This window comes from Ochotona curzoniae, unplaced genomic scaffold, assembly GCF_017591425.1.
Source record: "Ochotona curzoniae isolate NIBS_2020 unplaced genomic scaffold, NIBS_Ocur_1.0 contig_2688, whole genome shotgun sequence".
NCBI lineage: Eukaryota > Metazoa > Chordata > Mammalia > Lagomorpha > Ochotonidae > Ochotona > Ochotona curzoniae.
Window position 1 is genome coordinate 19,756,554 of NW_024465553.1, and position 26,213 is coordinate 19,782,766.

Here is a 26,213-nt window from a genome sequence, read left to right on the forward strand (position 1 = left end):
AAAAATTTAGACAGAAAAAACTGCTGAAGAATATTGTCCTGCAGGAAGTGCTTATTTTGGGGACAAAAAAGTAAATCTGAGAGGATAATGAAAATAAATGTGTACACCTAGTACCTCAAGTATATCAGAAAAATGCAATTATGAAACTAAACTTAAAACAATAAAATATGGAACAAACACACTGTATACATAAGCTCAAAAAGTGCTGACATTCTGAAATACTCTTCAAGCTAAAAACTACTTAAGAACAGGATCACTACCTAGTTAACTGAACATTCAAATCATTTTGCAAAAAAAATTTAGAGTAAATATTTTATGCTAGGCATGGCATTCATTAGCTTTCCCTTTCTAAGTTTCAATGTCAGCCAAAATTATTGCAAATATCCTGTTGTGATAAAACAAATGCTTGTAAGCATCACTTTCTGGGAGGCCAAAAAAAAAAAAAAAATGAGAATTGACTGTACAGCATGTAATCATCAATTGTAAACGAAAATAATTTTCACTGGTGAAAACATTATAAAGGACCAGCTGTGTACTGCACCTGCTCCCTGACTTCAGCCCTGTAAGTGCCAATCCTCTTCCACTAACATGCCAGGACGGACTGGGAAATCAGATAATTAAGTTTACTAGCCTTCAGAGATCCTCTATTTAGTAAAGTGACAGAAGCTTTAACTTGCATTATTTTGTTTAGTGGTCTTCATCTTTCTAAAGTTCATTGATAATATTAACATACAACAAAACAACAGATCTAAAATTTTCATGTATAACACAACCGTCTCACAAATTTTCAGAGAATATGTGACTTTTCTTGATAACTTTTCCCGTAATAGATTATCTCTGGTTCCTAAAGCAAACAATATTATGATATGATTCCAGCTAATGCCTACAGTATTGTGATCCAAACATTATAATTACAATAATTTTGTTGTAAAATAGATTGAGAACTTAAAAAAAAAGCACAAGGAATATCAGTTAACCCAAACTTCTCCTCTATTCTTTACCGTCTGACTTTGATACAGAAAACACATTATAACCATATCATTGAATCATACAGCTAGTAAGTTTAAGTGGCCCAATAAGACACTTTAATGGAATCCATAAAATCTGTTCTCTTTATATTAACCAAAAATAAAACAAAAGAAAATCCCAAGGCACTTTGCAACCATATAAAACTTGTATGTATTTCTTAAAATACTAGTCATAAATTTTTGAAGACAAGCCCTTTTACCTATTAAAAAGTATAAAATAGAAATCAAGTATCAAACAAGGTCAAAAGCATACTTAACCAAAAATGACAACAGATGTTATAAAACAATCATCTGTTATATGACTGCATGCCTAAAATTACATGACATAATTATTACAGCCAAAATAAGGTTAAAATACACATTGCTGGATTAGTTAATGAAAACTGGTTTTCTGCTGATTTTATGTAAGAAATCAGTAATTTAGATACCATCTTTATATTTTACAGTGTCAAATTCCACAATAGCACAATTAGAATACTTAATTTATTTATATTAAATCACTTACTTGCACCTTAATTTTATACCACTGATTTAAAAAGTTAAGCAAGAACAGGATTCATTTGCATTGCATAACAAATTGGCCTGTTTAAGAATCGTACCAGCAGTGCTAATAAGAATTTATGGCATGCCAGATACTATTTTAAGAATTTTATGTATATCAAACCCCTCTAATGCTTACAACAACTCTATGTGATATATATTTTTATCATTTCATTTTACAACAAGGAAGCTGAGGTTTAAAAATTTAGTTAAGCAGCTTTCTTACAGTCACAACTACAGCAGACCTCAGATTCTAACAAATGCATGTACTTCATGTCATCAAATCAATTTATATTCTTAGAATACTTTAGGTTATATTCTTAGAATATTTTCCTTTAGTATTTTAAAGTACATTTACTAATTCCACTCCTCCATATTACTGACACAACACACTGTAAAAATAAAACAGAAATCACTGGAGAATTAATACTTTCAAATTCATCATAATGAAACCCATTTATATTTTATAAACAGATGTATGTTTTATTAGTACAGTAGTAAAACAAAATATATAGCCCAAAACAGTTTTCCTTAACTGTCAAATAAAATTGGCAAATAGTAACAAGTAACATTAATATACAAGATTATTTTTTAAAGTATTTAAGCCTACATTAATTTTTAGATATTGAGAATCAAAATAAACTACCTCCCATGTTCCAGTATTCCCCAAAGCCCAAGTAAACCTCCTACAAAACCTCTGTATTTAGCGGTGATGAGAATCAATAAACATAAATCCTCGACACATAGAAGTGGTTTAGTTTTGCTTAACATTTACTCTAGACAAAATGCAGTGCAAATAGCAATGGCCTCTGTAACGGCTTCCTTGGGGAAAGCCTCTTTTACAACAGTCTACAAACTATCGCATCTCTTCCATCAAGAGTTGGTGGAAGTTTTTCTTTCATCACTTGCCTCAGTGGAGATATTTTTAAAAGAAGGAAAGGAATACAAACAAAGAACCCACAAATGTTGGAACCTGTAAAAATGAGAGGTTAAATTACTCAGAACAAATTGTACTAAGAAGTAAATGACACCTTCTATATAACTTTTCCCCCTAAAAAAGACAGCACTGCACATTCCTTATAAAAAGAAGTAACATTTTAAATACAAGGACACAGACTTACTACTGTCCTTGTGCATATATGATGGGTACTAACACACCAACAATTCTTTTCCATCATAGTATGCTCACTGTTAAAACTTACTTTGACACAGATTTTAAAAAGCTATATTTTAGAACCTAATGATTTACTGCACATTTTGAACACAGGTGAGATCCATGTGAGAAATCACTGCAAGCATCTTTAAGTCTCTTATAAAAAAAAAAAACAAAAAAAAAACTAAAACCCAGAATGGTATCCAGGTCAAAGTCTCAAGGACATTTAACTACTTTATTATCAACAAAATCTCTGTAGATACACACCATTCTCATTATTTAAGTTTGAGACAAACTACCTTCTTCCTGAGGAATCAGAGATTTCTTTACATTCTCTGTTAGAAATTTTACCAAAAGAAAAAGCAAACATAGAGGACACTGTTAGCCACAATATGGACTTCCAAAACACTCTTGGTGACATTCACATTCTTTGAGAGAATCAGTTATTCATGTTTTAGAATGTTTGCCCAAACAGAAAATTCAGCTTATTAAGACACTGAACATCACTATACCAACAGACTGTAAAATTCAAAGCTAAAGATACAGCATCAACAAAAGGAGGGGAGGAAGAGGCAGAAAATGCTAAAGTGCTGACAACAAAAGACATAATTTTCCAACATAACCAAAATAAAATTTCAAAAAACCTATTTGGGGCAGGAGGAAATAATAAGCCACCACTTTAAAATTAAAACATATGGCCAATAAACACTAACAATGTAAAATCACCTAACCAGTATTGCATAATTTCCCCTCAAACTAAAATAAGTAAGCTATTGCATTAACCAAAATACCATCACTGCTATCGCAGGGATTACACACATCTAATAACGGACGCAGCATGCTATGATAAAATACAAATCTCAACTATGTAAGCTTTAGAGAACATATGAAGATATGAGGGGGAAATGTTCTTTTAAGGTTAAATATGCAAGAAATACAAACAAAAAAGAGATTTAAAGAGACAGTTATAGGTTTCAAAGGTACACAATGAAGCTAAGGTTATATTCTGAAAAATCTTACATAACAAGTTGAATGATCTGATTCTGAAAGTTCACTGGCACACACTGTGTAAAAGGTGATGGACAGTGGTTTGGTGTTGCTGCCATCAAGTAGCCACAAGCGGTTAGCTTTATTATTTCCACCAGAAACACGTAGTATCCAGCTTAGAAATGTCAACACCAACAAGAACAAAATGATATGTTCAAATAATACAGCTAAAAACTACTTATTAGTACTCACATCAAAACTTTTTCTAAAATAACCGTCTCACTTCTTAGGAAAAAACATACTTAAATAACAGTGTGAATGGGACAATATTAACCGAAAGCATTTTTTTAAGAAATAAACACTACTCAAATTGACAGCACCAGAATCTTCAGTGACTTTTGGGGAGTCTCCTGTGTGGCTCACTTACCTCCACTGGCTGCGTCTTGCTCTTCCCCTTCAGGAAATGCAGCCTGGCTTGGCAAACTATTCCTAGACCGTGTGACTGTCTCTAACTGCGAAGCCCGGCCCAGTAAAGATAGCTCATCTAGCACCTCTCCCTCTTTGGCCTCGAGGTCTGATTTGGAAGTTGTTAAGGGTTTTACACTTTCAGGGGCCATGAGTCTATTTGAGTCATTCAAGCATGCTACCGTGCCGCTGTCCAAGCTCAACACCCGAGCCCGAGTCTTAGCACTATTGGTGCTGGAAGTCCGTCGTGTGGCCCGCTTTTTGCCAGCTCCCTCAGGACCCAGATGAGCCTTGTGAGTGTGTTCAGAATCTGTGCCCCTCTCTTTGTGGACATGTTTGGTCTTTGGAGCACTGTACCTGCCCTCAGGAGACTGACACGAATGAGAGGTGGTGCTGGAAGAGCTATCGCTGCTGAACTGATGAGCCGACTGAACACTTGACGCTCTGCTCAGGTCACTCTGATCACTAGAGTCCTCGTCGTGACAAAATACAGCACTATGAGGTTTGGTACCAGAAACACCTCGAAAGGAAATGTAGTCCCTGTGCCGACTGGAGTCAAAACTGCTGGCCCGTTTCTTTCCTGTCCGTCTCCTGCCTGACTTGTGGGCAGAAGCTGTCCGGTAAATTAAGCTGGAGGATTTGGGTCGCACATCCCCTTCCTTCTGCTTTCCACCAGTATCTTTAGAAATTTTTGAATCCACTGGAACCACTGGCTTTTCACTCTGTTCCTCCTTGTTGTCCACAGTTTTCTCCACCGGCCTATCCTCTGGTGACGTCACTTCATTGGCATGGGGGTTCTTATTGGCTTCTTCAGACGCAGAGGTGCTGAGCGCTCTCTGGCTGTGCACCTCCCCTGAGCCCGCAGGCTCCCTGGCCTCGGGAGCCCCAGGATCTGCACTCACTTCCAAGGCAGCCGTGTCCCTGCTAGTCCTTTGGTCACGGGCACAGCTGTTGTCAGGATCAGCACAGCACTCTTTTTTCCTACTACTCTTCTTGCTTACTTTCGGAGACTCATCATGTTCTGACAAGATGCTTTCTATGTGCGTGGAGCTAGTCTGCTCACTTTTGTAGCTGCTGACAGTACTATTGGTGTCACGGTCCGTCCCACTGCAGTAGCTCTCAGTGGACCCACTACTCCGTGTGCTCAGGCTCCTCAAGCTGTCCACGCTTTTGTCTGCCTTCAAAGGTTTGCTCTTCCCACTTTTGGTGGGTGGTTGAGAACTGCTGATTTTTAGGTCAGAAGCAAGCCGAAACTCCCCAGATAAACAAGAATTTTCCACCAAAGATTCTTTGGATCCAGAATGAGGTTTGGAAGATTCTAACTCACTAACTGGGTCTAGACCACGTCTTTGTTGATAGAGAGGGAAGTCATTCAGCGAAGAGTCTGGAAAAGCCACAGCTGAGCTGGAGGTCCGTGGCACTCCTCGAGGCCGGTGGTCCTTCCTGTAAGAGTGTGAATGTAAAGGTACAAGAGAAGCCATTTCTGTGTCACAGGCGCTGGACAGAGACTGATCAACATGGTGGTGGTGGCTGTGACTTGGCAAGCTCACTTTGTCACTGAAGTCCCTGGGCAGGTCCTGTCCACAAGAGGATAAGGAAGGTTGAATGGAGATGAAGGAGTCATTGGAGACCAGACGGAAGAGCTTCCGATCAGCTGCCAAATCTATTTCAAACACATATTTGCAAATGTTAACACAGATGCATGATCTATTTTTTTGTTACTGTGTAACACTGGAAAGAATTCACAGCATAAAGTAAATCAAAGATAAACAATTTCTCAAACAGTTCACTAACAGTTGGCTGGTCCTTCCAAAGAGCTGGTTTCTATTTCACAGTTGCACAAAGACAGCATTCTACTGATGAGATGAACTGAATTGCCAAATACGAGTTCCTGAACTGGTCTCAAAAAGGTTCTATAGACTAATAACGATAAAGCTAGAGGCCAAAAAAAAAAAATTATATTAAAAATAGACCTGGAATTCTATGGAAACTTTGTCTTATCTTATAACTAGATGTCACTGGGTTGTACTTCAGGGTCTCTGTCTATAAAATGGCATTATTAGCCTAAAATTCAGAGTTAGTGGTCAAGAAATATTGAGTTAATAACACTGTGTGGCACATCATGATCAATGGTACCTAACAGTGTCATTATTTTATCTAACACAATACGAGAATCACTTTGAAAAACTAGCATGATTATTTCATGTATCAACAAAAACCTCCAGGCCAGCGCAATGGCTCAACTGGCTCATTGCTCACCTACAAGTGCTAGTATACCATATGAGCACTGATTCAAGTCCCAGGTGCTCCACTTCCCATCCAGCTTCCTGCTTGTGTCCTAGGAAAGTAGCAGAAGATGGCCCAAAGCCTTGAGACCCTGCACCCATGTGAGAGACTTAGAAGAGGCTCCTAGATGCCAGCTTGGGATATTTCTGCTCCAGCCACTGCAGCCATTTGGGGAATGAACTAGCAGAAGGAACATCTTTCTCTATCATCTCTCCTCTCTGTAAACCTGCCTTTCTGACTGGCTGTGCTGTGCTAGGCTGAAGTACCCACCCCCCGCAGGCATGAGCTGGGACTCGGGGAAGGCCAGGTGGAGCCAGGCTGCATTACCACTGGTGAACACCAAGGTCAGATGGGCTATGCCAGCCTGCACCGCAGCAACCAAAAGCACATGCAAGACCTGAGGCTGGAAGAGAACCTGCTGGGGGGTGGGAACTGCAAGGGCTCCCCTGCTGGGTCACTGCTCTCACTGGTGAGCGTGAAAGCTGGGACTGGGTGCACACAAGACTGCGACAGACCCTGTGCAAGACTCACTATCATCAACCTGCATGTGAATTGGGTTTGGAACAGGGCGTGGGCTAGGCCAGGCCACCGCATCTACTAGCGCAGGCAAGGATCAGAAGTGCTGACTGACCAGGCTTTGTCATAGCATCCACAAGTGCCAGGACATGGTACAAATCATGGCTGAGTGGATCACAGTACTCCCTGGAGAGTGCAAAATCTGGGATTTCGACTGGGACTGGCCCTAGCAGGGAAATTGTGGGCATCCCTCTAGTGGGCTACAACTCCTGTTGGTGCCATGACAGCCAAGACTGGTTTGTGGGGTCAGCTGAGCTGCAACACCCATGAGTGTATACAAGAGCCTGGCTGGGATGCAGCACAGACTAACTTAGTCTGCTGCACACACTGACATGCACAAGAATGGGGCTGGGAGCAGGTCTGGTGGGGTTAGCTGGGGATCATACCGGCTAGGCTGCAGTTCCTGCTGGACTATGCAAGAGCTATGCTTGTGGTACACTGGGCTAGACTGGGCTGCAACATTTGTCAGTTTACCTTAAAAATTATTCTTTTTTATTTTTTTTAAAGATTTAATTATTTTTATTGCAAAGTCAGATATAGAGAGAAGAGGAAAGACAGAAATATCTTCTGTCCGATGATTTACTCCCCAAGTGACCACAACAGCAGGTGCTGCATTGATCCAAATCCAGGAGCCAGGAGTTTTTCTAAGTCTCCCACATAGCTGCAGGGTCCCAAGGCATTGGGCTGTCCTCGAGTCTTTCCCAGGCCACAAGCAGGGAGCTGGATGGGAAGTGGAGCTGCAGGGATTAGAACCAGTGCCCATATGGTATCCTGGTGAGTTCAAGGACTTTAGCCGCTATGCCATGGCTCCAGGCCCCTGAAAATTATTCTTAACTTTGATCATTTAATCTATTTACATGGAACTGCTGTAAAATAATAAAATCTCATCTTCATATAAGGTTTCTTCAACTATGTAATCTTCTACCTGCAAGCACCAGCATCCCAAATGGGCACTGGTTTGAATCCCAGCTGCTCCACCTCACATCTAGCTTCCTGCTTAAGAAAGCAGCAGAGGACAGTTCAAAGCCTTGGTTCAATGCCCCTATGTGAGAGATCCAGAGGAGGCTCTTGGCTCCTGGCTTTGGATCTGCTTAGCTCCAGCCATTATGGCCATTTGGGGAGTGAACCAGTGGATAGTTCACTCTATCTTATCTCCTCTCTGTAGATCTGCCTAATAAAAATAATAATTTTTTTTTATTTCAGTACAAGACTGTCATCTCAGATAATTATGAAGGCTATTAAACCATAAAATTCCCAACAATGTCCAATAGAAATGGCTAAATAAATTATGTGGTCTATTTATACAGGTGCTAAAAACATTTCCAAAGATTAGATAATAAACAATGTGAGAATATTTGTACAAAAAGGTGATGCTACACAAAACCCAGTATCCCAGGTTTACACACTAATATGAGCACTAAGGGTACAGGTGCATATTTTTATGAATGTTAAGAGTGCTTTGTCATTTTTAATTATTAAAAAGGAATTGTCTTGACATACACTATACAAAGTAAGTCAAACACAAGAAGGAATAAGTAAATGTAGAGACCGAAAGCCTAGTGGCTTTGTCATGTACTGAGGAAGGAAGGAAATAGTAAAATGAGTGTCTTTTGGGGGATATGAAATTATAAGTGGTGATAGGTACAAAAATCTTATAATAAACCACTAAATTACATATTATAGAAGGCAAACTTCATATATGTAAAATATATTGCAATAAGAAAAAAAGGTAATATATCAAACATGTGGCAGAAGTGTTACTGCTTTATTCTTCATATTTAACAGTGTTTTCTAAACTTAACACGTTACTTTCCCAAACACAAACGATCCTTCCTTCCTCTCATCTGGACCACCCTCCTCACTACACAAACATTCTTTTATTTATCCTACAAAAATCAAATCCTCCCTCCTACATTGCTTTCCCCTAGTAGCTATCACTTTAGATTTCTGCCCTTTCATAAAAATTCCCTCAAAGAGTAGTCCAGGAGGCCTGGCACGATCATTTAATCCCTAAGTCCTTATTTTGCAAGTGTCAGGATCTCATAGGGGTGCCAATTCATATCCCAGCTGCTCCACTTCCCATTCAACTTCCTGCTTGTGGCCTGGGAAGGCAGCAGAGGCAGACCCAAAGTGTCGGGACCTCTGCTCCAGTCCACTGCAGCCATTTGGGGAGTGAATCGATGGACAGAAGATCTTTCCCTCTGTCTCTCCTTTTCTCCATAAATCTGACCTGCCTTTCCAGTAAAAATAAATAAATCTCTAAGGAAAAGAAACAAAGGTGGCCCAGGGCCCAGGGCCTAGCACTGAGGTTACTCACGTCCTACCGCAGAGAACTTAGGCTAGACATGCAGTTGTGGCTCCTGGCTGTACCTTCCTACGCACACACAGCACGAGGAAGCAGGTGATAGCTGCAGTAGTCGGGTCACTACTGCTAACACTGCAGGCGTTGGGAAGTGAACTAGCAGCTGTTACAGGAATTTCAAGAATGAACCAGCAGATGGAAACCCAACCACTATGTCTTTTTTTCACATTTCTCTTTTAATTAATTTTTTAGAACTTAAAAAAATGACTACATTCACTATGTTTGCTTCTTCCCAATTATTTCTAGCTGAATTCTAACCCCACTCCATTAAGACTATGCTCACCAAGGCCATCAATATCCTCTAAGAAAATCATTAAACCCAATGGTCAAGTCTAGATCTCATGTCACTTAACATCTCAATAGCATCTGATGAAGCTGATCCATCCATTCCTGAAACTCTGGGACGTAACAATCTAAATTTTCCTTCTATCTCATCAGTTACGTCTCTTCAGTCTCCTAGACTAAACTTGGAGTGGCTCAGGCTCCAGCCTCAGAATTTTTTATTCTGTTTAGACTCCCTCTCTTCCAAATCTCATCTAGCATTCTGACTCTGTAATGAGCTAACATTAAAACACTCACAACTAGTTTCTCCGTAGTTCAGCCATCCCCTGTGCTCCTCTAGGACAGCCTAAAGGTCTGACCTTAGAAGTGAAGACATGAGTAAGGGGGGAAAGGGACACCACAGACTACTTCTTAGATGGGAAAAAGTTCAGGGCACAACCCCCACTCCCAATCCTCCGTTTTCTCCCAATATCCTGAATCACTGACAAAACAAAAGCCAACTGGCCAACTAATGGCCAGCCAACTAACTAAAGGTCATTGTCCTGTAAATCGAAACCAAAGAACCACAAGAGTTCCAAAGGACAGTTAGGCCAAAATGAAAAAACTACCACTAGAGGGCGCCAGGACCAAGAATTTGGATTAGAAACTCCAAACCAGCTAACTATATACTGGCTTGCCCTGTTTATGAACTGTCGAACTGAATAATCTAACTACACATTTCACATGATTTGGGTTTTTTTTGGGGGGGGAGGAGGACAGAGGGATAGTATTTATGCACAGGTAACTGCAAAACTTAAAATCCCAATACAGATCTCCTTACCTATTCATTGCCATACGGAGGTCTAACAACATCTCACAACAGATATGACCAAAGAAACTCCCTACTTACTATCCACGCTCTCTCCCCATCCAAATAGTTGGTCCTTTTTTGTACACTCCATCTTCTCTGTTGCTTAGTTCAAAAACCCCAGTCTTCCATAACTACTATTCATCTTACACGACATACCCAAATTCAGGAACATATTTTCTCTCTCTCTCTCTCCCCCCCCTTCTTTCATCCCCTCAACACACACACACTACTAACTACCCTGATCTGTGTACTAGATTACTGCAATCACCTGCTAACTGAGCTCTCTGCTTCAGCTGTTTTTAACATATTCCCAAACAGAGGAGCTTCAGCAATTCAGTTAAATTTAACAATTTAGTTAAAAATATAACCCTTAAGCAGTTCCTGATCATCTGGATTTAAAACCAATTTCTTTGAAAAGCAGAGTTACTGAGAGAGACAGAGAGAGAGAGAGAATGAATCTGATCTGCTGGTTCACTCTGAAGCCAGGAGTCAGAAGTTTCATCCAGGATTCCCACATGAGTAACAGGTGCCAAAACACTTAAGCCATCTTCCAATGCTTTTCCAGGCAATTAGCAGGGAGCTGGATTCAAAGTGGAGCAGCCAGGACACAAACTAGTGCACATTCAAGATGCCAGCATCACAGGTGATGGCTTTACCTGATACACCACAATGCCAGCCCGAAATCAGTATCTTTGAAACGGCTTAAAGGACCATACAATCTGGCTTCACCCTACCAACACCAGCCACGCCATTTCTCAAACCTTGCTGGCTTTTTTCCTCTTGTTCCTGGGTCGCCGGTCCCTTGACAGCTCACTCCTTCCTCAGATCTGTGATCTCCAGGAGGCTTTCTCTGAACTGTGCTGCCATCACAGCCCCCAACCCGTCCCTGTTTACGTAGACACATCGAACTTACACTCGTAAGATTCCAAACTATGCAATACACACGAAGATTAAACAGGCTTCATAGGGAAACCACACCGAGGCAGAGATTTCTGTCTATTCAGTGACTTTCTTTCAGGCACAAATGAGTACTTGAAAAAATGTTAAATGTTAAACTAAGACATGAAAAGTGTTACATAATAAAATCAAATTATAAAATGTATAAAGTGGACTAGTCCAATACAAGGAGCAAAAGCATAATTTACATGTAGATTTGAATGATAAGCCTGCCACGTCCTAACTGTGTGATTTCTGGCAAGCGTCATATAACTTTCTAAGTCATAACATGCTCATTTGTAAAATAAGCATAATAATGAGATCACAGCTCTCTGCCATTGTACGTGTGAAAGCAGTAGAGGACAGGCCATGTGTCTGGGCCTCTGGTGGCCCAGAAAAAGCTCCTGGTTCCTGCCTTCAAGACCAGAGCAGTTCTAACTACTGAGGCCAGTTGGGGAGTGAACCAATGGATGGAAGATCTCAATCTCTCTATTTGTGTAGTTCTCCCTTTCAAATAAATAAATAAGTCTTTAAAAGAATAATAATGAAGATACCCTAGGCAAATGCATATGAAGTGAGCAGAAAAGATCAAACTAAAGCCCATAGTGCAAGATCAGCTCATTTAATCATGTAAATGAAGTTTTAAGTGAGTTATGCCATGTCTATTCACTTAAGTGTTCATGATTCCTTTTACTCCACAAAAGCACAGCAGCTGAATAGCAAGGCAGATCATTCACCGACAGGTCTATCCTTACAGGAAAGTTTGCCTGCTCCTATTCCGGACAATAAAGTCCCCAGTGAACGCAGACATCTTTATTCACAGTAGTGTGCAGTTTCAAGGGCAGATTTCTGTATAAGTTATTCCACCCAACCATATTACAAAAATCCTGCTTACACAAAATACTTTCCACATTCAAAATATGATGAAGACATATGACCCATAAATGCAATGTCACTAAAACTTTTAAAGATTTGCTACTTAGCTGCTGAGACAATATTGATGATTACACATTAAATAAGGGATATTATAATTCTCAAAGCAACTGACTCACCTTTAAGTTAAAAAGTTTCTGTAGCATATTATATATTTAATAATTTTTCTCATTCTCTTTGAGGGTTATGGTTGGGGGGATAACACACACATAGAAATAAACAATGACAGGCAACTGTAATTCAAACAAGCAAAAAGTTACAATGACAAAACCCCAGGTACCAATAACAAAATACACTGGTAAGGAACGAACCTGGGAAAAGTATGAAATTAATGGACAAATATTATAATTAAATTACCTATTTGTAATCTCATAGACAAGTTTAAATAGTGAGAATCGTTTATCAGCCCTAATATGCCCACCAAACACCATCAATAAGCTAATAAAAAATAACAAGGTTATAACGGGATAAAAACAGGGAGAGAACTACTAATAATTATTTACTGATAATATAAACTTGGATAATCCCCTTTTGAAAACAGGGATGACACAGCTGTCCATTCATGTTCAAAGATTTCAAATAAAACATAAAATTTAGGTATCTTTATATTGCTATAGCTGTATCTACAATCGCTTCCTGGCTTTCTGGCTAAGATCAAGTGCAGAATTATATCCACAAAATACATTAAATATCTTTTCCTTATTTCAATAAAGTATAAAAGAAGATTTTGTATCTAGAAAACTCCCTTGTAAAAACCAAAATACTGATTTATATCGGACTGACTAAGGAGGGGTCAAAACACATGGCCAGCGTTTCTATCAACAATCTACCTCAAAGTACTTTCTTGGCAACAGACCCACATTTCTCAGGACCAACAGAAAGTCACTTCTGAGTCAAGACATTTAGTGATTTCTACCTTTCAGCAAGAGATGAAGCAGCTGGCACTTAGAGATCACATCAAATTAAAATAAGAGCTTTACATATTAGGGCTTCACTAAACCTGCCTAGACACTCAGACCAACTAAAGGAAGACCGAACTCTTACGTCTCAACTGATACTCATCCTTTGCCTTATACTCATAAAATTCTTTCCATGTTTATTTGGCAGATCATGTCTAACTGAATTCTTGTAGGCTAAAATCACGTATAACTCTGTATTAGTACTACTCCCAACACATCATTTTAAAGTTCCTAAAGACAACCATACCAAGCAAAAATAAGCCTCGGCCAAAATGTGAGCTGCATTTTACAAATTCAATCTAGTCACCACATTAAAATGTTCCAAAAAATAATGTCCTTACCTTGTTCTTCACTTCCCTCTTTACAAAGACTAGAACTCTGTCCCAGACTTAAACTGATATCATCAGAAGTCTTCGCAGGGTCTGTATCTCCTACAAAGTTAACAGAACCGAGAAACCACATCACATTCAAAGTCAAGTCTGTAGTATGACAGCGCAGGGAGAACCACAAACAGAACAGCAGATACCAACTAAAGCAGGGCTTGTGCGTCGAGTGTTACAACAGTGTTGACTCAAAAAATTACGTCCTTCAGTGTGAGCTTTTAAAAATACACAAATTATACACAGGAAGTGGTTAAGAACTTGCCTTTTCTAACATATTGGTCACTCAATACCATGTCAATTAACTCCATGATGCTGTAAATTGTTGTTGATGTCATGTTGTGGCTTTTCATTGGAGGGGATGATATTCTGCCAGCTCTACTTTCAGACCAGGGATGGTCTCCCAATGAAACTGTTGAATTTATCTGGACAATAAGATGCTGGACTCTATGCCTGGTACATGCTTGCAATGAAGGAATCACGACTGGATTTGAACTGTACTACTGCAATACTGTGGAGGAATCCAACACGTGGGGTGGGCATGGGAGGGGGTTGGGGAATCCCAGAGCCTATGAAACTGTGTCATAAAATGAAATTAAATTTTTTTTTAAAAAGGGAGATGGACATTTGCAGAAAAAAATAATCATGTAAATATTATTACATTATAACAACAACATATATATATAAATTATATAACAACAACTTTATAGAAATTTCCCAGGGTAAAACAGAAAGCTAAAAAATTATATGGAAAAAATAATGTGATGTATGTATAGTGCAGAAGTATTAGTCAAAGGTCAGCAAAGTCTGAAGCTTTCTCACTGTTTCATCTGTACCCACATGTGAAGGTATCATCGTGAATTTCTGCTCAAAGAAGGAAGTATCTTACAGGAAGACGCTTCCAAACGTTCACAGAAAATCCCCATCACCATTCCATGAACTTTCTGAAGTCACTTTGTAGATTAAAATCTTTTTGATTCATGCAATGAAAATAGTCAAACACTTTTGTGAAATGTACAGGATGAAAGAGGAACACCATGTAAATCAAGCAACTTTCAATAAGACAATTTTATCTATAAAAATCTTAAAAAACGTGTTTTCCTTACATATGAATGCATTGTGCTATTATCTTTATTATAACCAAACACGAAATGTAAAATCAGATCACTTCTACCTTTAATGGTTGCTGCTGTTCCAAGACGAGAACCAGATCCAATCTGAAAACGTGACATAAAATAAACCTGTTAAAATGTGGCTGTAAACTGGGGCTAAGTAAGGCACGACAATGAAAACTGTGGTCTGCGGCCTTCTGGCACCTGCTTCTGTGAACAGTGATTTTTGTTTTCTTTTGATAAGCTTCTGCACCTAGACTGCTCTATATCCAGGTATAACGTTAACAAATCTAGGCATAATCTGTTTTAGAGCCACCCTGGCATCTAACTGCATGGAACACCTTTCAACAGCCTGGCAAAGGTAAAAACGTGATCCCTCATGTACACTCACCTATATGGGTAAGGTGCTAGCCCCTTCTCAGGCGACAAGACTCCTGGCAGAAGTGAGGAAGAATAGCCAATGATTTAACTCCTAAGGAGCCCTTCAAAGAAGGCTGGGAAGCAAACATTAAATGTGAATTTTGACACTTTAATAGTGTGGGCTTGCAGACAGAAATGTGTAAAAAGAGCACCTAGGTTGTTCTGTTGGTTGGCTGGCTTTGTGCTTCTGATTTATTTAGTGTATGTATTTTGGGGGCTTACTTGACTTAATTTTCCACACTCATGGGATATAATGTGTTGCTTCAATGCTTATACAATGTGTGTGCCATACAATGTGGTATGCCAATACAAATAGGCACAATGAAAAAAAAAATGTAGCTATATCTCATTATAGCTGCAGACTAGCAAGATGAATGACCAGATTATCATGTTCATCTGCCACTCTTCTCAGTGCTAAAGGCTCCCTGGTAAGCATGTTCCCTCACGGCCACAGGCCGTCGGCCCCAGGAAGCACTGTGCACATGTTACAGATGGGCTGAGCTCTTGCTGCCCTCGCATGCCCAGGATTATTGGAGCCCCCACAGCCGGACGCCTTCAGCCTCCAACAACTCATACCATGCACTTGTACTATTTTATTTTATCATGCTCATGTTATAAACAAAAGCAAAACTGGCACTGACTCTATCTAAAATAAATTTGGTACATATAGGGAAAAAAGTAATATATGTTAAAAAGAACATCATAAGTTTTTCAGTCAAATTGTTAGAGCATCAATATATTCTCAGCTACAAACATCCTTTGTAAATGGCTTTAACATTTGAAGTTAAAAATCTATAGCACCCACAAAAATGAATTTTTAGCACTAACTACAAAATAGAAAACAAAAATTTGGTTGCTGAGCTTTTCATCTATGCATCCATAACACTTTCCTAAAATTTCACAGTCATTATTATACCATCATAAAAATCATTTTTAAAAATATCACACAAATTCCAAACATATTGAGGGTACCAAATATAGCACTATGATAGTCATTTTGGCCTATTCCTCATGAGTTCCAAGACTGAAACAGTTAAGCAAATTTAGCTTCATAAAATAAAATGTAAACCATTACATGGACCACACGGGTCACGGGAGTTAAACAAACACCGTACCCCACATGAGAGTGCACCGAACTCCATCTCCTAGCGAGTTCCTCCTCTCCCACAAGCTGGAGGGCAGCAGGAGACAACACACACACTTAGGTCTCAGAAAATCCCCATCACCATTGCACAAACTTTCCGAGGCTCATATTCAATTCCTAGTTTTAGTCTGGCCTATGCCTAGTTGGTGAGAGCCTTTGAGGAGTGAACCAGTAAAACAAAGCTCAATTTCTCACTTTCTGTTCTTTGATTTAAAAAAATAAAAATAAGTAAAAATAAAACTGATTTAAAAAGATGTTTCCTAACCTCTGACATCACTCAGATGTCTCTCCTTCAGAGTAACGAAGGCCTGTCACAATGGCTACTGAAACCCACTATTCGGCAGCATTCTACCTTGAGGGGGCTGCAACTTTCTCACAAAATTCACTGCCACACAAAAACAGACCTCCACACTAGCAGTGAAGCTATCTATGGAAAGGGCAAGTAGGAATACCTAGGACTTTGATCAATATAAAAGATGTTCAGGATGAAAAAAAAAACAACAACGGTAGCAGCAAAAGTCGAGGTGAGGTTAGACAAAACAAAAGCCTTTCGCATACTTACAGAGTCAGTATTATAAGTTAAAAGTTTTTTGAGGATTAAAACCGGCAAAGTGCATTGGTTTTCTACTTGCTGTTCCAGAGTTAACATCATAAATTATGACTGAAAACTATAAACAATTTGTTTTTTTCTTTTCCTTTTTTCCTGGCCTGTTTAGACTAGGGGTAACTATTATATATACTACATCTCTCCAATGCATATGATGTAAAGGTCATTAAGACAGTATAAGCCAAGAAGCTAAATTTCCTAAGGGCAAACATTGCAACTGTCTTGAGCAAACCTACATACCCAGACAATAAGCATGTGCTCAGCAAACATGCACTTAATTAATGTAAAATATCTGTTAAAAATAAAAATGTTGGTGAAAGATTATAAAAAAGCAATAAATGTAAATATAAACTGGCAGTCACAGGAAATAACAGAGGACACCAGCAAAAGGAGGGTGAAAAGGCACAATACGTAACAGCACAGGTTCCTACCGGATTGCTTGGATCTAGACCGGCGTAAGAATTCCTGGAGCTGCAACCAACCGGGGGCGTGGCTTCTCGAATGAATTCAGACATTTCAATCCCTCCACCAGGATCACTGTGGAGGAAAATAAACACAACAACATCATTATTCTGGCACCTATAACTTTGTTGATTATGTGTCAAATTAGATCTTTTCCTATAAAACTTAGAAGTTCTCATATTTAACAGAGCAAAGAGGAAAAAAAAATGGTCATCCTTCACTTGTAAGTCTGACAATTCAAACTGTTTTATAACCACATCATGATTTCAAAATATTTAAACCTCTCATCCCAAACTGTATCTGATCCAACATTAGAAACTGGTCTTAATTATGGTTATAGCATACTAAGTATTTTACGATATGTAACATAAAACCACTCCAGCAAAGAAATGGTTACCTTATGTTTCCCAAGAAAAATTAGTCAACTGTCAACACAGAGCAATCAGCACTACTTAACTGACTGAACTACAGACGCAATGATGAACACATGAGACATCAGTCATCCTGGTGAGGCTGTTTGTAACTGTATTTTTTAAGTGAACAGAGGACACTAACTTATTTGTGTAGAACTGGAAACCTAGTATTTTAGATTCGTGTGTGCTGAGTTAGAAGAGTACACTAAGAATAAGTAAAACGATGCTATGTGTAAAAACAAGTATTTGATAGGCGAAAGAGAGAATAGTACCTGGTTCACACTGCAGGGGGAGCCCATATGTAGTACTTAAAGACAATGGGAATCCAGAACTAGGAAAAAAGATTACACCAAATTTCAAAATAATCCAGGAATGCCATTGCAATAGGTTGCTTTGGAACTCGACTACTAAAACAATTCATAATCCTATTTCTGCCCATTTCTTTTAACTTGGTCTACCTGGGAGTAATCAATAAACTTTTAGCTAATTTTTTAAAAAGATTTATTTTACTTATCTGAAAGGCAGAGTTGCAGACATAAAGGGAGAGACAAAAAGAAACAGATCGGGCCCGGCGCTGTGGCGCAAGTGGTTAAAGGTCCTCGCCTTGCACGCCCCGGATCCCATATGGGCGCCGGTTCTAATCCCGGCAGCCCCACTTCCCTTCTAGCTCCCTGCCTGTGGCCCGGGAAAGCAGTCGAGGACAGCCCAAAGCTTTGGGACCCTGCACCCGCGTGGGAGACCCAGAAGAGGCTCCTGGCTTCGGATCGGCATAGTATCGGCCCGTTGCGCTCACTTGGGGAGTGAATCATCGGACAGAAGATCTTCCTCTCTGTCTCTCCTCTCTATATCCGCCTTTCCAATGAAAAAATAATAAAAATAAATCTTAAAAAAAAAAAAAAAAGAAACAGATCTTCTTTCCACTGCTTTTCTCCTCAAATAGCTTCAATTGCCAAGTAAAGGGGAAAAAAGGCTACCATCTAGCAGCTTCATCCGGTCTCTCTCATGGGCACAGGAGCCCAAGCGCTGAGTATTCTTCTGCTGCTCTCTCAGGCACATGCGCAGGAACAGGATGGAAAATGGAGCAGCTAGAACTTGGACTGGTGCCTACATGGGACCACTGGACTCAGGAGCACTTGGAGCATTCTTTCACACTTTGGGGTCTCTAAGGCAACATCAAATAATCGCCTCCATCCCCAGGCACTGATAGTAATTATATATGGGAAAATGTGGAAGAAGAAATGGAGGGGAGAAGAAGAGGAATCACTTTATCCACAAAATTGCATCACTGAAAATAATAATCAAAAATTTTTGAAGATTTATTTATTTTTATTGGAAAGGCAAATTTACAGAGAAGAGCCATTTGGTTTACTCCCCAAAGCTTCAACTGCCAGAGCTGAGTCTCCCTGTGGGAGACAAGGAAGAGAGGCTCCTGGCTCCTGGCTTCGGATCGGCTCAGCTCCAGCCATTGCAGCCACTTGGGAAGTAATCAGTGGATGGAAGATCTTCCTCTGTCTTTTCTCCTCTATGTATAACTGACTTTCCAATTCAAAAACATAAATCTTTTTAAAAAGAAGAAGAAGAATGCTTGCACGGTGAAGATTAGCCAATTGAGTCATTGCACCAAGTCCAATTAAATTTTACAAAAATTTCAAAAAAAAATTTCAGTCCAATTACAATTTGTATTTCACAATATTTTCTTAAAATTATAGTTAATAGGAAAGCATTTCAGTAGCAAGAGCAATACAAACCGTCTAAGCTGCCTTGTACTTATACATGTGTTCCACTGCTGAGAAAAACAGCCAGGAGCTGGTGGACATTCTGGGCTTGGTTAATCCCATGTTAGTGTTAACTATTCCAGTATGCCAGCACAGTTGCTTATTCTTACTCTTAGTATTTTTCCCCCTTCTTTTTCCGTGTGGGGAAGGTAGGGAACTCTGGCCTAGGAAGCCATCCCAGCAGCCAGGCGGGTTGGGGCGGGGAGCAGGGACGCAAGACTGCAGATTGCTTGGTGAAGAGGGTCTGGAGATATATTGGAATGGGAGCAGCTGAGTACATATTTGACAGAGAAGGAATGACTTCTGGGGCCTCCCACAGACTGGACCACTGCATTCACAGGTAAGTTAGGGAGCGAAGATGGAGTGTTTTAGAGGGGGGAAACCAGAGGGTTTGTCTGAGCCAAGGCACCCACCAATGTGGAAGACCTGGGCTGGGCTAAATAGCATCAGCTGCTGCCTGTTGGAACATGCAAAAGCTGTGGCTGAAGGGCGTGCTGGATTGGTCTAGACCATAGTACTCACCTGAGAGTGTCAAAGCAGGGAGTGGTTCATGTCAGGCTGGGTCAGAGCACCCACGAACACGTGGGAGAACCAGATCTGGGAACTTGGTGTAGGGGAATGTGGGCTTGCCTTTGCGGGACTACAGCAGCTGCCTATTTATTCAGAGCTGGGGATGGTAATGGTGTGAGTAAAGCAGGACTATGGAACCCAACCAACACTCACAGGAGCTGTGGCTAGGAAGAGGTCAGGCAGGGCAGACTGCCGCATCCGCTGGCACATGCAAAGGCTGGGACTAAGGGCAGACCAAACCAATCAGGGCCGCTGCCATCCAGGACTGGGAGCAGGCCTGGTAAAAAAAAAAATGGAGAACTCCCCTATTAGTCCACAGCTCCCGCTGGGGAGCACAACAGCCAGGGGCTGGGGGCAGGCCAAGGCTGCTACACTCAGCATTTGTGTGGGCTGAACCTGGGAATAATCCAGAGTGGACCAGGTCTCAGCACCTTCTGGCACAGAGGAGAATTAGGACAGAGTGTGGGTCATGCCCAGCTGGGCTATGTTGCCATACCCACCAGTGAGAGCTGAGACTGAGGGTGGGCATGTCAGGCTGGGTTGAAGAACCCGCCAGCACAGTCAAAACCTGCGGCTGGGAAAGAGCCTGGTACAGGAATTCTGGGGACTCCCGGATGGGCTGCAGCCCCTAATGGTAAATATGAAAGCTGTGGCTGTGGGCAGATCAGGCTGGACAAAGCTGCAGCAACCACTGGCAATTGTGAGAGCCAGGGTGTGTGTGGGACAGGCCAAATATAGCCACAGCACTCACTAGGTCACATGGCAGCGGGTCTGTGAGTGGGCCAGACTGGGTTAGACTGTAGCACCCATCAGTGAGAGCCGGACTGTGTGTGGACCAGTTGTACTAGGCCACAGTACTCGTCGGTGAATGCCAGCACTGGAGGCCAGCCATGTCAGTCTGGGCAGCATCACCCACCAATATACACAATATCTGTTACTGGGAGTGAGCCTAATAGGGGAACTTGGGAAACTCCCTTGCTAGACAGCAGCTCCCACTGATGAGTGCAAGAGCTGGGGCCAAAAACATGCTAGACCAGGGTGGGCTATAGTACCTACTGGCACATGTGTGAGCCATGTCTTGGGGCAGGCTGGGTAGGGTCAGCCCCCAGCATACACTGGCATATGTAAGAGTCAGGACAGGGTGTTAAGCCAAGCCAGGTTGGACAGCAACACCTTGCAGTTCACATGAGGGCTGAGGGTAGGTCAGGTAAGGCTGGGCTGCTACACTTGCCAACAAGAGCAGGACAGAAGCACCTGCTAACAAATGAGACTGGGGGCAGGCCATCTCAAACTTGGACACATAACCTGCTGGCACATGCAAGACCTGGGACTGGCAGCAGACCTTCTAAGGGAACCTCAGGGACTCTCTTGCTGGGCTGCTACTTCTGTGGGCATGTCAGGCTAAGCCAAGCTGTAGCACTCACAGGCGTGCACGAGAGCTGGATGGGATGTGGGCTGGGCCAGGCTGTGCTGCAGCAGAGGCTAGGGTTGGGCCTTTGGGATTATTTAGGGACTCCCAGACTAAGTTGCAGCAACTGCTGATATGTGCAAGAACCAGGTCTGTGACGGGCTGCAGTTCCCATCACTTCTTGTGAGGTATGGAGCTGGGCCACAACTGACCAGGCAGCTTGCATCTATTATTCTGTGTGCCGGATGGTACAGGTGACAGACCCAACCTGACCCTGCACTGGCTAGCGCACCTAAGAGTCAAGACTGAGATCATTCTAGGTAAATTTTCTTGAGGAACTCCATGACTAAACTGCTGGACTCAAGACCCCAGCCACAGGGAAAAATCACAGATGTGCGGTTCAACCTTTAGTGCATGTATCAGCACTAGGTCTCCTTGTTGCTGATGCCTGTGCAGCGGACAGCATGCCCAGATACACACAGGAGACAAGATGGCCAGCTCGCCTAGGCCAGGAGGGGACATCAACCGCTATGTTAAAAGATGGAAAAGAGAACAGGTTGAACATTTCTTCTGACCAAACTTTGCAACATGTTCCTGGGTCTGCAGATGCACTAACTTGGACTTCATCGATGAATAGGTCTTGGAAATATTTTCTCAACCCTGGACCAACAAAATCAACAACTTCTCAGAATTATCAAAACCGCCCTAGTAACATCTTTGAAATACTCTTCTTCCTGCACATGGGGGTCTCTAAGAAATTATTAAATGACCATTCCCCGTCCCCAGGTGCTAATGCAGTTTGACAGCAAGAAGGACACCTTTCTTCTCCTCCCATGTGGACACCGGAGAAAAAAAGAAAACTGAAACATCTGTCCCACCTACCTTCCTCCGTACCTGAACCTTCCCACCCAGTCACACACCCAAATGAGTCACACACACGTAGACAATATCAAACAGAAAAAAAAATTATAATTGGAAAGAATAATACATACATACATATACACGTACACAAACATATTATTTATTTATAAAATATAAAATAAATAAAATACCTAGAAACAATTAGAATAGTTTTAGAGTGGCTACCATGTCTCAAATTGTCCAGAGTGCCTTGCCTATATTATCTAACTTTTCACCTATAATCATGCCGTGAGATTAATACTGTTATTTGCCTGGTCACTGTGATGTGGAAGCCAAAGCTTAACTTCTCCAAGGTTTTACAACAAGGTTAGGAAGCAACGCACATCTCAGCCAACTAAGTGTGGAGTTTACATTTTGCTTGCTTAGTCATTATAAGAGTACACATTTATTAACATAAACAGAAAACACAGACTTAGGAAATATGTTAGATGCATTAAAATCTGAAATTTCATGAGACAGAAATGATAAGTGAATAAATGGATGACAAAAAGAAATCTAATCCATGTCCCTGTATGAAATTTCCCACATCAAAGGTTAAGATTTTCCAAATTAAATACAAATACCAACAAAAAGGATCAACAAGACAGAAAACAAAGAGCAGACCAGACGCTGACTGACCATCAGCCCTCCATATGCAGATCTGTTTCCTCAGATGCAAGCTACTGCAAATGAAAAATATTCTGGCATGATTCCTTAAACAACCTGTAGCAATTTGCTCCATTTTATATAAGGGACTGGATCACCTGTGGATTTTGATACCTGCAAAGGATCCTAGAATCAATCCCCCGAGACAGCTGGGAACAACTGTACACATATACATGTACAAGGAAAAGGAAACATCTAAATTATTGGAGAAAAATACATTATTTAATGAATGGTATTAGGACATACATCTGAACAAAGAATATTTTCAACTTGACAATTTAAGAGAAAAAATTAAATGATAAAAAATTGAAAGTATATCTAATAAGAGAATATTGAAATGTTTGAGGAAAGAGAAAAAAATTGCTATCAAGGGCAGAAACAATAGGTACAGAACAGGCCTCTTTCAAAGTAAGTTGTAGCATATAAATACATCTACAAAATGAAGAAAAGTATTTGATACAGAAGATAACAGCCTTCAAAAATACCTTCTCCAAATCAACAGCAAAAAAATTAACCCCAAAAATATCAATTTTATTCATAAAATCAGTATAAAAGACAACAACATAAGTAAAATACTTTCATTTCATTACTAATCCATAAACAGAAAAATTAAGCAATGAGATATGGATCACCGTTTTGTCAAATTACTCTTATAATAAGTAAACAAAATGTAAACTCTTCACTTGGTTGGCTGAGATATGTGTGACTTCCTAATTGTAAAATATTTTCATAATAAGAGAGGTCTTTAAATGGCTAACCACAGAAATCAAATGGCAAAATCAAGTGGAGAGTTAAAACACTGCTTACCACACTCATATCCCAAGATAAGACTGCCTGGGAATACGGGAGAGTTCCTGCTCTACTTCCAATTCTAGCTTCCTGCTAATGTGCTCAAGTACCTGGTCCCCTGCCTCCCACCTGGGAGACTGGACTGAGTCCCAGCTCCTGCCTTCAGCCTGGCCCACCATCAACTGTTGGAGGAATCTAAACCACAAATCAGGAATGGTGGGTCTCTGTCTCTGATTCTCTCTGCCTCTCAAGTAAGTAAAAATAAGTAATTTTTAACTATCACAGTGATTTTCCTAACATTTAACCTTAAATTTAAAATAACAAAAATAACTAAAAATAGACTAATCTATGATACACACACAAAATGGAATACTGTGTTTAAACAAAAATATTAATACAGAAAAATGTTTTCATTACTTCAAATATTTGCCGAGTATCTTTCAATGCCAGATGTTGATTAAGCTAGTGGAAATATAAAAACTCAAAGAAAAATATTGCTTCTGTCCTTGAGAAGTTTATAAAAGCAAATAAATGATCAAGTAAGATAATTTCAGATAGACATTAGTGCAATGAGCACAATTATTACCAGGGTAAAATACCTATTTAATGAACAAACTGGGTAATCACGTCAAAGATTAAAAGAATATAACTGTGTCAAAGCACTGTAACATATTCAGAAATACTACCTGGCTTAACAGTGGGAACCACTTTTCATTATATTATTCAGTGCCTTGATACCTGAACTAGTTCCCATTATGCTGAGTGGGAACATGGCATTTTGGCATAGACTCCAGCGCATTAGTGGTTGTGTTATTTGACCTTTCTCACCTTGGTCTCTATATCTGTAAATCAGGAATAACATCTATCTCATACAACTGTTCTGACGTTTTAATTGAGCTAATATATGTTAAGTATTCACACAGGAAATACTTTCGTGAAGATTTTACAGTAGAACCACCTAATATTTCCAAAGGGTCAGATCGAACTTGACTATGAATAAAGCAAATGTCCCCCCTAAAAGAGAAGGCAGGTGGAGGCAGGGCAATGTGATGACAATGGGACTGAGTGACGGAGTGTACTTAAGCTTGGGAAAGAGGGAAAGCCTCTAGGAGGAGGTGACATCCACCTAGGGAACTTCGAAGAAGTCAGTCTTGTGGAGACCTAGTAAGGGATAGGTAAGTCTTCAAAGCAAGAATGTAAACTTCAAAGATAGTCATGACAGATTAAAGCAGGACATCATAAAGGAAAATATCACAATTGTCTTAAGATATGGCCACATTTTCTACATATGTATAAATTTTTTAAATGCTGAGATTTCCAAGTCATAATTATGTCCTTAATCTGTTTGCTTTCGTTTGGATTTCTAAAAAAAATTGCCCACAATAGCATATTGTTCTATTTTGTTTAGTAATGAGGCCAAAGAAATGGATTTAAGCCCCAAACATGCCATCCAGATCTTCCCTGCTCTAACGCTACAATCTGACTTACAGTGGTAGGATACAATGCTGCTGTTGAATCTTACACCAAGAGCAAGTACAACACAATGAACATATCACTACACACATGCCAGAACCTACAGCATACAAGCGGAGTGACAGAGGTTCCTTACCTGGGTCCATTGCTGTCTTTTCTCCTGGTTGAACAGTTGCCCTGTTCAGCTTGGGCTCGCTGACCTGTGAACTCATTTGCACTCCTGTCTACAACTTCTCCAGCGTCGAGCGCTCTGTGCAGTCGATAGTTGACCATCTTCAGAACAATGAATACTGCAGCTATTACAGGACAATAAACTGCGACTATAATCATGGAAGAAGGAAGGGCCTTCGGGGGAAAAAAAAAGACGCCTTAATATTCTAAATTTTATTCACTCTTTCAATTATAGAAATCTATATTTAAAATAACACATGTTCATATACCAAACAACAATGATCAGTGCTAAGTTGTGTGTGTGTGTGAGAGAGAGAGAGTGTGTGTGTCAGAGTAATACAGAAATCTCCCACCTTTTGGTTCACTCCCCAAAAAGTCAGCAGCTGGAAACTCAATCTAGGTCTTCCCAAATGGGTTATATTACTTGGAAAATCACGACTGCCTCCCCAGGTCTATCTTAGTAGAAAGACGGAATAGGGAGTCCAACCCAGGAGTCAAATCCAGGCACCTTAACATGGGACATGAATACACCAACAGGTGTCTTGACCGATAGGCCAAAGGCCCAT

At 40.4% G+C, this 26,213-nt stretch overlaps 1 protein-coding gene across 3 annotated transcripts in view; it reads right to left on the reverse strand.

Annotated features, from left to right (window-relative positions):
• Positions 1-26,213, reverse strand: part of PCNX1 (pecanex 1) — a 143,718-nt gene that overhangs the window by 88,093 nt on the left and 29,412 nt on the right. For all 3 annotated transcript variants that reach the window (XM_040975359.1, XM_040975358.1, XM_040975357.1), the window contains exons 2-6: positions 25,613-25,821; positions 17,452-17,557; positions 14,912-14,954; positions 13,699-13,788; positions 4,136-5,836 (exon numbers count right to left, since the gene is read on the reverse strand). In XM_040975359.1, coding sequence (XP_040831293.1) covers positions 4,136-5,836; positions 13,699-13,788; positions 14,912-14,954; positions 17,452-17,557; positions 25,613-25,821 — 2,149 coding nt within the window. The remainder of the gene's footprint in view (positions 1-4,135; positions 5,837-13,698; positions 13,789-14,911; positions 14,955-17,451; positions 17,558-25,612; positions 25,822-26,213) is intronic.